At 38.2% G+C, this 13,681-nt stretch overlaps 1 protein-coding gene across 5 annotated transcripts in view; it reads left to right on the forward strand.

The window, feature by feature from the left end:
* Positions 1 to 13,681, forward strand: part of il1rapl1b (interleukin 1 receptor accessory protein-like 1b) — a 164,022-nt gene that overhangs the window by 71,005 nt on the left and 79,336 nt on the right. For all 5 annotated transcript variants that reach the window (XM_057361319.1, XM_057361321.1, XM_057361323.1 and 2 more), the window contains exons 4-5: positions 11,400 to 11,586; positions 11,859 to 12,012. In XM_057361319.1, coding sequence (XP_057217302.1) covers positions 11,400 to 11,586; positions 11,859 to 12,012 — 341 coding nt within the window. The remainder of the gene's footprint in view (positions 1 to 11,399; positions 11,587 to 11,858; positions 12,013 to 13,681) is intronic.

The raw sequence follows: 13,681 nt of genomic DNA on the forward strand, positions 1-13,681 counted from the left end.
TCATTGGCCTTTTCTAAATAATCAGAAGATGATAGGTTCTCAAGACAAACCCCAATCTGTCGGTTCGACACAATGTCTCGTTCCCTCCATCAGGGAACAGAGATTACATCCGTAACCAAGACGTATGTGTGTGTTCATTGTGTCAGTGTGCCTGTGTTGAATGTTTGTGTTATTAGAGTGTGTTTAGTGTATTGAATGTGTGAGTGTGTTCAGTGTTCATCAGCACACATCAGTAGTTTTCTGTTTCCTCAAGCTCTGAGATCAACATGCAAAACACACACCTCAAACATACAGAAACACACGTCTAACACACAAATACACACACTTGTTCATTATGTACTATGACTTGGCTAGTTTTCATGAGTGTGTACTGTAGTCTGAGATTCACAGAAAGATTATGATATAAGATTCATCAGGTATGCATGTGACCACACATGCACACACTAAATACATACGCACACACGCACACACTAAATACACACTGAGCGCACATGCACACACTAAATACAAACGCGCACACACACACACACGCACGCACACACTAAATACAAGCACACACTGTGAACACACATGCACACACTAAATACACATGCACACACACACTGAACACACATGCACACACTAAATACACACACATGCACACACTAAATACACATGCACACACTAAATACACGCACACACACACACTGAACACACATGCACACACTAAATACACACTGTGAACACACATGCACAGACTAAATACACACTCACACACACACTGAACACACATGCACACACTAAATACCAGAGGTGGGACCAAGTCATTGTATTGCAAGTCACAAGTAAGTCTCAAGTCTTTGCCCTCAAGTCCCGAGTCAAGTCACAAGTCAAGACAGACAAGTCCCGAGTCAAGTCCCAAGTCAAGACCGACAAGTCTCAAGTCAAGTCCCAAGTCCTACAGTTTGAGTTTCGAGTCCTTTCGAGTCCCTTTAAAGGGAACCCGGTGTATAAAGAGATGTATGGCTTAATGCGTTGTAATAGCCTTACACTACTAGCATTTGTCGTTAGAAACACATCAAATATTTTCAGTTCTTAAAATAAAACCTAAATGTAATACTCATTTTAACCTAAGGAGGCCGCCATGTTCTTTTTTGATGACATAAACTGGTTGCAAGCACAGATAGGCAGCCAAACTAAACACCGACACACTAGTCAGATCTTCAGTAAATATAAGGTTCTGTAGGATAATATATATATATATATATGTGTGTGTGTGTGTGTGTGTGTGTGTAACAATGTTCACAGCAAGGAAGAAGGAGGAGGGAACCAGAAAACGTTGAACAACAAAACTTTAATAAAATAAACAAACAACAAAACGAAAGTAAAATGCCGGCAGCTCCCTCATGGTCGACTGCCGGTCACACATAATAAAAATTAACGTAAAGTCCAAGCCTGGTTCTCTCTCGTCCTTTACTGTTGTCGCTCCTGCTTTTATATAATGCTAAAAAAAGAAAGAAAATAAAGACGCTATTTGGTGTATTTTCCTACCTTTTAATATTGTTTGTCAGAAACAACACAAACATGCATATTAATAACCAAAATCATTTCAAATTTATCATATACACAATGTTTTAGCCATTATACAATGCATTTTATCCAGATTTTGACTTTTTGATGTTGATTTTTCAACATCAGTAGCCTAACGTTATTGTCTTCTCTCCCTCAGTCATTAGCTGACGGGGGCTAATATTCACGTGTGCTCTAATACAGAATAAATAACCAAACCGCAAGCATTATTATTGTGTTTATCAGTATATTCTCATAATGTATAAAGTATACGATTACGGTGGATGCTGATGTCTTAAATAGTCTTAAATGTCTCAAAGGCGGTAGTTTAAAGCTATGATTTAATGCACGCTCAACTTGAACAGACGTCTAATACTGAACGCGTTCTTTTATGGCTGGCAGGCTGGCTTGTGTCAAGAGGACATACCGCCACCTACTGTCCCTGTGTGTTTGTATATCTGATCTTATGTTTTACGTGTCATATTTCACTGTTATATATGGAAAATGTGTGTGCTTCGCTGTTGCGAAAGAGAACAGGTTTAGGTCGCAACCATTTGACATCACGGATTCTGACGCAAAAAATAGCGGCCTCCTAGTAAAAAAATTTTTAAAAAATTAAAAAAAAAAAAAAAAATAAAAAAATTTTTTTATTTCACAATTATAAAGTCAATGCCATTGTTCATATATTAAGCCATACATTGCTCTATACCCAGGGATCCTTTTAACGTGTTTGCAATGTAACGTTAACAGTGAGTTTACAGTCTCATTGATTTAACTATGCAGCTAGCAAAGTTACTTAGCCGATAAGCTAACGTTAGCGTCATTCAAAACTTACCGTTCTTTGTGCAACTTCAAATGTCGAACGAAGTTAGTTTTTATACCCGAACGAAATTATCTTTGGTATCATTTTTTCCAACTGGCGCGTTGTTTGACAGTTCTTCTTCATTGGTTGTCCTGCAATTTGATTGGATGGATACTGTCGGATCAAAACAACGTGGATCTAAATTGATTGGATGTTGTGCCGACAGCACACACAAACACACAGATGCACATAAACACAGAGAGAGATAGAGCGGTCCACATCAACATACTTTTTAATCTTTGGGTTTTGGGGAAAGTAGCAAGTCTTTTCAAGTCAAAAGGCTCAAGTCCAAGTGAAGTCACGAGTTACTGACGTTAAAGTCCAAGTCGAGTTGCAAGTCTCTTTACATTTTGTCAAGTCGAGTCAAAAGTCATCAAATTCATGACTCGAATCTGAATCGAGTCAAAGTCATGTGACTCGAGTCCACACCTCTGCTAAATACACACGCACACACACACTGAACACACATACACACACTAAATACACGCACGCACACACACACACGCACACACTAAATACACACTGAACACACATGCACACACTAAATACACACGCGCACACACTGAACACACATGCACACACACGCACACACTGTGCCCACACGCACACACACTGTGCTGAAAGATACCGTATGTGTGGACACAGAAATCTGGACTGTTACAGCAGTGTTTTACTTGGACTCCTTCAGGCCCACCTTTGATTTCTTGTCGAATGAATGTGAAATTATAAGAGAGAGAATGTGAATTACTGCTTCTGTGATAAATGCCCCTCCAATGTCCTAAATACTTCATACACAATAAATCACACAGAACCGTGTGTTTATTTGTGTAAAAATAGCATGGATTATAGTTTGAAACACTTTCCGTGGATTCCGTGGACAGACATATGACATTCTGATCAGATCTCAGATGGATGCTTCTCAGCTGTTTTTGTTTCAGGACACACATTTCACTTGTCAGTGTCATTGTTTTATAAACAGTGTAACGTTTTTTTAATCTCTAGGACATGTTTCTTACAGTTTTTCTCGATTGCTAACACAAAATTCATGAAACAATTCATCATTTTCTGACAACTATAAAAACATTCTGAGAACAATACACAAACTTGTACAAACCCCACACAAAAACAGCCTCATTTTGCAAAGGTTTACGTAACTATGCTCTCATTCAGAAAACACAAACACAAAATATAATGAACTGAAGTGTCAAGATGTAAGACATTTGTCCATCAGTAAACATTCAGTAGCAAAACTGATGACACACCAATCAGAATCTCAGGATAATATCAACAGGAGCACAGGTAATTGTGCATCCTAGAATCATCTACTGGGCTTTATACTACTTACTGTAAACATACAGTATAATTACAGTACACACTTTATATGAGAGAAATTTCACTATTCTGTATCTAGTAAACTGTAGCACGTGTACACCCTCAAATTTGTGATTGACAAGTTTACAAATGTGCATTTGTAGCCTTTTTGACCTGTTCCATATTTTTGCAGAAAATAGTACACTTTTATGAAATTGGGCCAAAGGTGCAGAGGATGCCATATTTTTTACAATGCCTCCTATTGACAAATCGCTTCACTGTATTGTTTCCTTTATCTTCTCTGTAAGTGGCTTTGGATAAAAGCATCTGCTAAATGCCTGAATGTAAATGTAATTTGTGCAGTTGTGTACTGTATTGTGTTGCATGACCAGTTTGTATTGTTCTTTGGTTTTTACAGTTTTTTTCAACTGCTTACACACAAAATGTTTACTTGTCACACAATTTCTGAAACCTGACACTCAAACACCAGAACCACACACCAAATCGGCAAAACCATACACTAATTCTCGATGTTTGACTCAGTTTTCAGTTTCATAAAACACTTTTTGCAAAACACAACACACAATTCTCTATGTAACACACACAAATCTTACAGGAAGTATATTGATTTCCTTTTTCAAACACAACCAATCCAAATGCCACACTAATTCCTCAGTGCCTCACACTAACTCCTCACATGTGCAAACACACATTGCTTTGCTTAACACCAACCAATCATGACTTTAGAAGAGGCCCATAAATAGGCCAAGGGTCAAGTTATAGGTTTTGAACAATGGATGCAAACAATGTAGACAGAGTAAGGGGAGTTGGAAGGAGAGCCAGAGGACGAGGCAGAGGTGGAATTAGAGGACGAGTTGGAAGAGGAGGAAGACAAGGTACAAGAAGTGTGGTCTCGAATGAGATCAGGGCTACAGTCATTGATCATGTGATAAACCATGGTTTGCTGTAACAACAAGAGAGGCTGTACAGAGAGTCCAGCCCAATTTGAGTCGATTTACAATGGCAGGTATAATTTGAACCTTTAGAAATGATGTACACAAACAGTAGACTATAATACATATACAGTATTTTACAGTAGTACGCTTGCATTCATTTACTACGGTGCACTGCATTGGTCACAGTCTGGTGAGGTATCACACTGTACAACAGTACAGCCAACTGTAAGAAGACATTCTGACCATATTGTATAAAATAGTATATTATGTTACAGTTTATGGTACACACTCACACTGTTCCTGAATCTTCTACAGAGTGGAAAGGTGAAGGTTTCATGGTGGGCGAGGTCACATGTTCACTGAAGAGCAAGAGACAGCTATCGTGAATTTGGTTTTGGCCAATAATGCTTTTAGAATTCGTGAAATATACGCAACCATATGCTTACTGTAATGATGCCACAATTTTTGTGAAAATAAATGCTGTGAGTCCCTCAACAATACATAGTGTCCTCCAGAATTTTTTTTTCCGTACCGTGTACAGTAATACTGTATTCACAACCAGCAAAAACATAAATAAACACAAGAAATAAAAAGTTTGGTTTCAATCTAGCTTTTGTTTTTACAGTGAATTTTAAACATCTCTCTGCCAATTTCTTTCAATCTTGTACAGAAATGTACAGAGGAGCTCATGAAAGAAGAGCTTTAGGTTTTGAATAACTGTGTGTACATGATATATACCAAAATATAACATTACGGTAAAAGTGTTTGCAACACAAGACAAATGTTTGCTTTTGAAATGTGTTAGTGATATTTTTAATGTAGTGCTTCATTTTGAAAGAGATGTGAGGCATTTTGTGTGTGCAATTCTTGGATTTGTGTGTAAAGTTTTGAAAAAAAGAGGCAACTTTTTGAAAATGTGTGTAAGCAGTTGAAAAAAACTGTAAACTTTTCTTGTCTTGTAAGATCAATTTCATCTACTTTACAGTAGTGTAATGTTTTATTTTTATTTTTTCCTGAAGCTCATTCGTTTTTCTCTATCTGCAATCGTTTATGTTGTATATTCTAATAAACACTAAACTGACAAATTATTATTGAATCCCAATAAGAGATTTTAGTAACAGTGTTTTGAATTGATCTCACCAGTGTCTAAGACTATGTTGTAGTGTGGGTGATCAGCAAGGTTGAATGGTTTTGAGAAGAGAGCTTAATTTTGACCTGAAAATGGGATGTTTGGGGATTTGGGTGAGATGTTTTGGATTTGTGCTTAATGTTTTGAGAATACGAGGCATAATTTCAAGAAATGTGTTTAAGCAATCGAGAAAAACTGTAATACTCAAGTGATCACACAGTGATCACAACTGCAGTCTTTGGGAGCTAAAGTGTGAATCAGTTTTCATTGCTTTGGCACAAAGTGCATTCAATGACAACTTTCAATTTACGTGAAGTCTTTTCTCACTGAGGCACAAACAATGCATACCTTAATTTAAACCACAATACAAAAATGAACAGGAGAGAAAACGACTTTCTTACTTAGTATTTTTGCTTTGTTTTCCAGTACAAATGGCTAAAAATTCTTGAATCAAGATGCATTTTCTTGATGAGCATAATGACCTGTCCTGTTCTTAGACAAAAATTATGAAATTTCAGTGAATTTGTGCTTAAAACAAGCATAAAAAATCTACCAATGGGGTAAGAAAAATTATCTTGAATAAAGGTTGACCTTTTTCTTAGTCACTAAATTCAAGATTATTTTCTTTACCCCATTGGCTGATTTGTTTTGCTTGTTTTAAGCACAAATTCACTGAAATTGTATATTTTTTTGTCTAAAAACAAGACTTTTTGCTTATCAAGAAAATGCATCTTGATTGAAGAATTTTTAGCCATTTGTACTGGAAAACAAGACAAAAATACTAAGAAGTCATTTTTTGGCAAAAAAATGGCAAAGTGGATTCTAAAATAAATGAATCCACAGCTCCAGTGTCACGGAAAATTCTAATGGGAACTTTCATAGTTCCATCTAGACATATGCCCGGTTAACCGAAAATATATATCACGTGATTTATGCACAATTTGTGAGTGCAGTACGGTAAAATGCTGCTGCATCCGAAAGCCAGAGGGCGCTCTCGTGCAGAAACTCCAAATACGCACTGCAGAAGAAGACCATAACACAAGTAGTTCTAGGAAATGCGTGAGGACATGTTTTTATCACTGATCCTCAAGCCTCCTCAGGTATTTTCATGATAATAAAGTATATTTATAATGATCATGTTTGACGGGTGTTGCTTTTTTAAATGCACGTTATAAGCGACTTAAACTCGCACTGCTTTTAGATCGAGCAGCATTTCCTACTGATCCCAGAGCCGTGCTTCACGGGCAACCGACGCATCAATAAAATAATCGATATTTTGCATTATCGCAGCCAACTCGGTTTCAGCAGGATTTAGTGGTAACCGCAGTTAACCGGGCACATGTCTACTTCCATCCAATAATGACACTTGACCTTCCGTAATAAAAGGAGCATAACTAGATAAACATTCATTAGAAATTTTAATCTCAATTTCAGGATCACCTAAGTGAATAGAATTGGCCACAGCGGCAGGATTAAATTTGTTTATCTCAGCATATTTATTTTTATTCTTAAGTACCAAACAGTCCGCTTTCCAGTGTCCTTTTTCGCGACAATAGTTACAGGTGTTCACCACATCCAATTTGCTTGAAAAAGTCCGACCAACTTGTGGAGTAGTATTCGGAAAATGAGCTGCGCTGGCTCCCTCCCGCATCTGAAAAATAGAAGTACTCCTATGAGTAAGCATAAAGTCATCAGCCAACGATGTGGCCTCCTCAGGAGACTGAACTTTGTGTTCATTAACGTATGTCGCAATTTGCTCAGGAACAGAGGTTTTAAACTGTTCAATAATAATCAATTCGAGCAAATCATTAAATGTTTCAACCTCAAGAGATGCACACCAACGTGTAACATGTTGTCGTAAATTTCGCACAAACTCCAAATGTGTCTCACCCGGAACAATCCTACACGATCTAAATCGTTGTCGATACGTTTCAGGCACACACTCATATACTTTCAATATCGCCGATTTAACAGTGTCATAATCTTTGCACTCATCAATAGTTAGAGCAGAAAAAGCAAGCTGCGCCTTACCAAGCAAAACACACTGTAATAATGACACACAATTTGCTTTTGACCAACCTTGCATTTCAGCCACACGTTCAAAAAGAGTTAGATAAAACTCTGCAATTCTTAACAGTTGCTCTTTTGTGCACTCCTTCAATAATACATGTGAAGGTGAACTAGCAAACTTTTCGACCTCAGCCATAAACACTTCACAGACTGCAAGCAACTCCTGTGCAACCAAACACTAGGAATTTCCACCTATCTACCTTTTCAAATTAACAGTCTATCTATCTTAGTAGACCCTGATCTTCATGCGATTACCGGCGGGGCGGTGGGGGGGGGCACCGCCCCGCCGGTAATCGCATGAAGATCAGGGTTAATTAAGCACATTAACCCAATGGGTGGAACTGCAACCGGTTAAACCAGCGACAACTCCCAATACCACGGAAGTGCTCCCGAGACAAATGCTACTACCCGCTTTCACCACAACACTATGAAAACAACAAAACTGGCATGTCTCAAAGGAAACAAGCCGCTAAACCTAACCGGGAAAACTCCAAGTAAAAATCAGATTTGCACACGAGTGACTTACCCGTCTGCGACTTCAAAAGGCGATCCACTACATCAATCACTTCCAGGTGTCCACGAACACGTGACCAATTTTCAACGTAACGTCAAAACGATCCAAACAAAACTATATCCAAAACAAGCAATCAAAATACCTCGAATTACCAAAATCCAAAACAAGATACAACGAAAAGGACGAGCCCCCATTTGTTATGCCCTGTGGCTCAAAAAGGACGCAACAAAAACGGGGACACACAAGGAAATGCAAATAATGTACGAAATTTATTTAACAGAATACAACTATACACTAGAAAAACAATGTAGCCTGGAATAGTCAGTAATCAGTGATGTAGAGTTAGTGTATGCATGAGAATGTAATGAACCATGGAAATGTTGGATGTATAAAATAAACAGAACTGAAACAAAACCAAGTCCAAAGTGCCGCTGTCCTGATGAATGTCCACATTGCTCTTTTTAAAAGGCAAAACCGGAAAGCAACAGCAGGTGTCCTCAATCAACCAATCGGGAACCAATCAGCTGGAGAACCGATCAAACACGCACGCACGCACGCACGCACCCACACACACACACACACACACACGCACACACACACACACACACACACACACACACACGGGCCGTCACACCATCTATACAAAAGGTGAAAGGTAGGAATCATTTTGTTCTGTAATATAAACATGGATGGACTCTGTAATGTATACTGCAGTAAACTATAAACAGTAGAGAGTGTCATTCCTGTTTTGTCAAGAAAAACACTGTATAATGTTACCTGTTGTTAATGTTTTACAGTTTTTTTCAACTGCTAACAAGCATTGTTCAATACTGAAGCCACATTTTCAAAACTCTTCACACAGTCTGCATTAGCAACATGACTGTCGGCCAAACACTTCATCTCACCTCCAAAACTCACTCAGACCAACAAAACACTTCATACATGTCTCAAAATACAGTAAGCTCATTCCAACATAACACTGACAACAATTCTCATTCAGAAAACATACATTTCATTCATAACATACTGACCTAAAAAACACTACCAACATGGAGCATTACGGAAATGATGAACTTTATTAGTATATGTTGAATCATTTGTCTCATAAATCAGTCTTTCAAATAGAATAACTCATTTTCACTCAAATGAATGTACTACAGCATTTTTAATCAGTCTTGTTACATATGCGTACAGTAAGTTTTCTTTCTTTGTTTATACAGTAGTACTTCATCTTTGAAAGTTACAGTACAAAGGTGAAAAGAGGAAAAAAGTTCCAGGTGATGATAAAAAATAAAGAAGAAAAATGAATTCAACACATCAACAAAAGTACAGTGAGGGTTCTAGTCGTCCCTCTCTCTTGCATTTGGCCACAAGTTCTCATCAACATCACATCTGATGTCTTCTCTGGCCATCGTGGAAAATACCGTCTGGAATGTCTAATTCAGTTACAGTATCATCAAAGGATGCTTGTCTCGCCTGTCGTTCTGTGACAACATTCCTACTGTTGATGCAACTGTTGAACACGGCAGATTGGGTTGCACCCTTAGACCGCCTCTCTCAAAGAGATCATGATTTACTACATGATCAATAATCTCATCAGAGATTACGGCTCTTGGTCTCATGCGCTCTCCCTCTCTGAACCATTCTTCTTTGATCCATATTTCCTAACATCCCCTTTATAAATACAGTAAATCATGGTAATGAGACTAAAGCAGATCACCGGAGTAGGATTTCAGCTAAAATTGTCTATACTTTACATAAAATAATGACTGCAGAAATGCATTTGTCATCATTCTGTTTTAAAAGTGTTTTTAACCATTTTGAAAGCAGTGTGTTAGCATTTGAAAAATGTAAATGTAAATTCATAGTGTTTTGCAGGTTGTGGACTATGAATGATGAAAGTGTTTGTGAATTTTGAAAAATGTGGTCACTGAATGCATTTTGTCTGAAAGCAATGAAAAATGAGTCACAGTTTGGTCTTCACAGACTTCTGTTTTGCTGAGTGTGTGAAGAGTTTTGAAAATGCGGCTTCAGTATTGAACAATGCTTGTTAGCAGTTGAAAAAAACTGTAAGGTCTGTGTTTTATAAGTGACAATGTGTGTTTGTCGGGTGAAAATCTTTACTAGTGTTATGGAAGCATTTGAGACACGAATGAAATGTTTTGGTAGCTTTGTGAAGTTGAAAGTTCTTTAGGAGAGTTTTGAAAAAGTGACCTTGTCCCAGCGATGTTAGAATGAAATGCATAAGACTAAACAAGAAGCAAAATGACAGTGAAACGGTTTCCCAGAAGACAGAATAACCATAAACGACACGGATCTTCCTGTTCATACACCTGTAAGGGTCGGTGCATGTGTCTGTTTGTAATAGTCGTGCACGATACTCAGTGGTTTTATAATCTCGCTCTTTTTTGAATGATTAACCTTTTACAGATTTTTCAGATTCTGCATGTTAATGTCTGATGGCTGCTGTATATCTGCACATTAGAGATGCGTTTCTGTTCATTTCAGCAGTTACTACAGTTTTTTTTTCCTGCAGATAACATGATTTCAAGGCTTTGTTTCCATTCTGCGGGGCGTCTGAATCTTTGAGTCAACGTGTTTCCTTGTTTTCCAATAAAGATCCAATTGTGGCCGTACAAGAGCGCAGTTCTAACAAACCTGAGAAACACATTTCTGCAGATATTCATCAATGGAGACAAATAGAAATAAAAGAGACGGCTGATGGGAAGCATATAAATCCTTTACAGACGGAGAAAGGTTTAGTTTAAGCCAGGACTAGGCCTTAATTAAATTACAATATTTAAGTCGTTTTTAAAAACATACTTCACAAAAAACTGCATAACTGTGTGCACATTGAGACAACACAATCGCGCTGATATATTTTAAGATTTCGATGAAAACACCTCTAACAACACTAGACTTAAGCCCTAAAAATGCTCATGAAAGACAAAGAAATGAACGAATGAACTGTAATTTGTGATGCTAATGTGGCTCGTGTGTGTTTTGCAGGAATTCCACCTTCTGTATGAAAGTTTCGATGGTGCTCACTGTGGCTGAGAACGACACGGGTCTCTGTTACAACTCCAAAATGAGATATTTTGAAAAGGCCGAGCTGAGTAAAGGTAAAGACATCCTCTGTCCCGACATCGACGACTACACGCAGCCTGGAAAAGAGCCCGAGCTGACCTGGTACAAGGTAGAGTAACTCACTTACTGTATGGCGATGATGATGTTTTCAGCCTTCACGAGTCATATATCTACCACATGCACACAGGTGGAAATTCGAAAGAAACTCATTCTTCTGTTGCTGTGGAACCATTCATACTATAGTCTTGATCTGCTTACGCAGACATCAATGTGAAGTGCTAAATGTTTGGGCAGACACATGACAACAGCTGTCAGATATTGTCTGTTGACATCGTTGAAGTCAGTTTATGAGTTTAAGGTCTGCTCTGTTTGTGCATGTAGGAATGCCGGCCGAAACACTGGAGGCAGACTGTGGTGAGGAAGGCCGACGTTCTGTCCATTAAAGACGTGCGGGAAGACGACATCGGGAATTATACGTGTGAATTACAGTTTGGGAGTTTCGTAGTGAGGAGGACCACCGAACTGTCCGTGACCGGTAAGATTAGTTCTTCTCAACATCCCTGTTGAAAAGGAGCATATGCTGGGCAGGTAGGTTTTGAAGCATGGTAGCTGGTTTGCGCTGGTTTAAGCTGGTCCTGAGCTGTTTTTTTCAACAGGGAGACAAACTTTTCCTTTAGTCTTGAATTTTACTATAACAGTTGAGCTCTTCTTCAGAAATCCACACACAACATTAAAAGTGAGAACGAGCTCATGTTTCATTTACGTGCTGTAGATCACATTTACATTTAGTCATTTAGCAGACGCTTTTATCCAAAGAAACAATGGAAGCAATTGGAACAAGATAAGGACAACAAAAAGCATAAGCACCATAAAACTGGTCTCTTATAGCCCACCACAGTATACAAAGCTAAGGTTTTTCTTTTTCTTTTTTTTAAAGGATAGAAAGAGTAGAAACTAATAAACACAGACGAAATATTTACACCTTCACGTGAAAAATACATGTTTGTGATGTTTGAGATGTTTGTGCGTGCAGACATCTGTGTTGTCTAGCTTTTTAAAAAAAAACTGTGTTTGAGCAAAACATGTGAAACTCTAGCGGATGGTGTTTGTAGTTTCACGCTTTATGAAAGAGCCAGCATGTGCTCATTCATATGCATCACTTATAGAAATGGCTTCTCTTTAGGACTTGCTGTTGTTCTGCTGTGTCCGCTTGCCTAATGAAAACAAATGATTATTCTTATTGAATTTGTGTCATGGATTTAGCCCCTCTGCTTTTCAGAATGTTCCAGAATGGGAGAGATCAATGTATTATATTTCTTTGGATAGATTCTCTGAGTTTCAATTGACGTAAAATTACATACAAGGTTTGAAATTGGCCACACATTTACATATTTTCATATCCAGTAATATTATTAGTTTAGGGTTAGAAGCATTATTAATATTTATTAGTTAGATTAGATTATTTTTCCATCACTGTTGTTATAAAGACAAAAATATGAATCACTAAGGGACAGTTTTGGAAATGTTCTTTTATGGCTTGATTCATATGTTATCCAGTGTGTGTACTGGGCTGTTTTTGTGAAATCTGTAGCTCATATATAACACAAACACACCACTTTACACCTCTCACACACACGCACACCTCAGACACATTTACAGTGTCTGCTTGTTGTGTACTGTATCTCCTCTCTCAGCTACATTTGTGCCCTCAGACAGACTGAATCTGAATCGGTGATGTTGGTTTGCAGTGATGGAGAGTGATCTAGCAGACGGCTTTCTATTAAATAAAGAAGTGAAGAGCGTAGAGAAGCGTGTGAGGGAATGTGGTTATATTTAGAAGTCATTAGTGGCCAAATGAAGGGCCGTTTTAAAAGACTTCTTCATTACTTACCATCGTCCATCTTGATTCTCAGAAGCATATTCAGGTCAGACTCGCTCAGAGATTTACACAATAGAAAGAACTAGTGCTTACCTTGTCAGACATGCTCCAGACATGAAGACTATAAGAGTTCTGTTGCTCTCCGACTTGAATTTATGTGCTTGCAGATTTAATCCCAGAATGCGTTGTGATTTCCTCAATTGGGGGAAATGTGGCAGGTTTTTCATGCAGATTTTACCTTAAAGCAGGGCTAGCCACCTGGTGGCCCGAGAGCCAAATGCAGCCCGCCAATCATCTTGTCCTGGCCCACCTTAACATTTCAAAT

Source organism: Triplophysa rosa, linkage group LG20, assembly GCF_024868665.1.
Source record: "Triplophysa rosa linkage group LG20, Trosa_1v2, whole genome shotgun sequence".
Lineage (NCBI taxonomy): Eukaryota > Metazoa > Chordata > Actinopteri > Cypriniformes > Nemacheilidae > Triplophysa > Triplophysa rosa.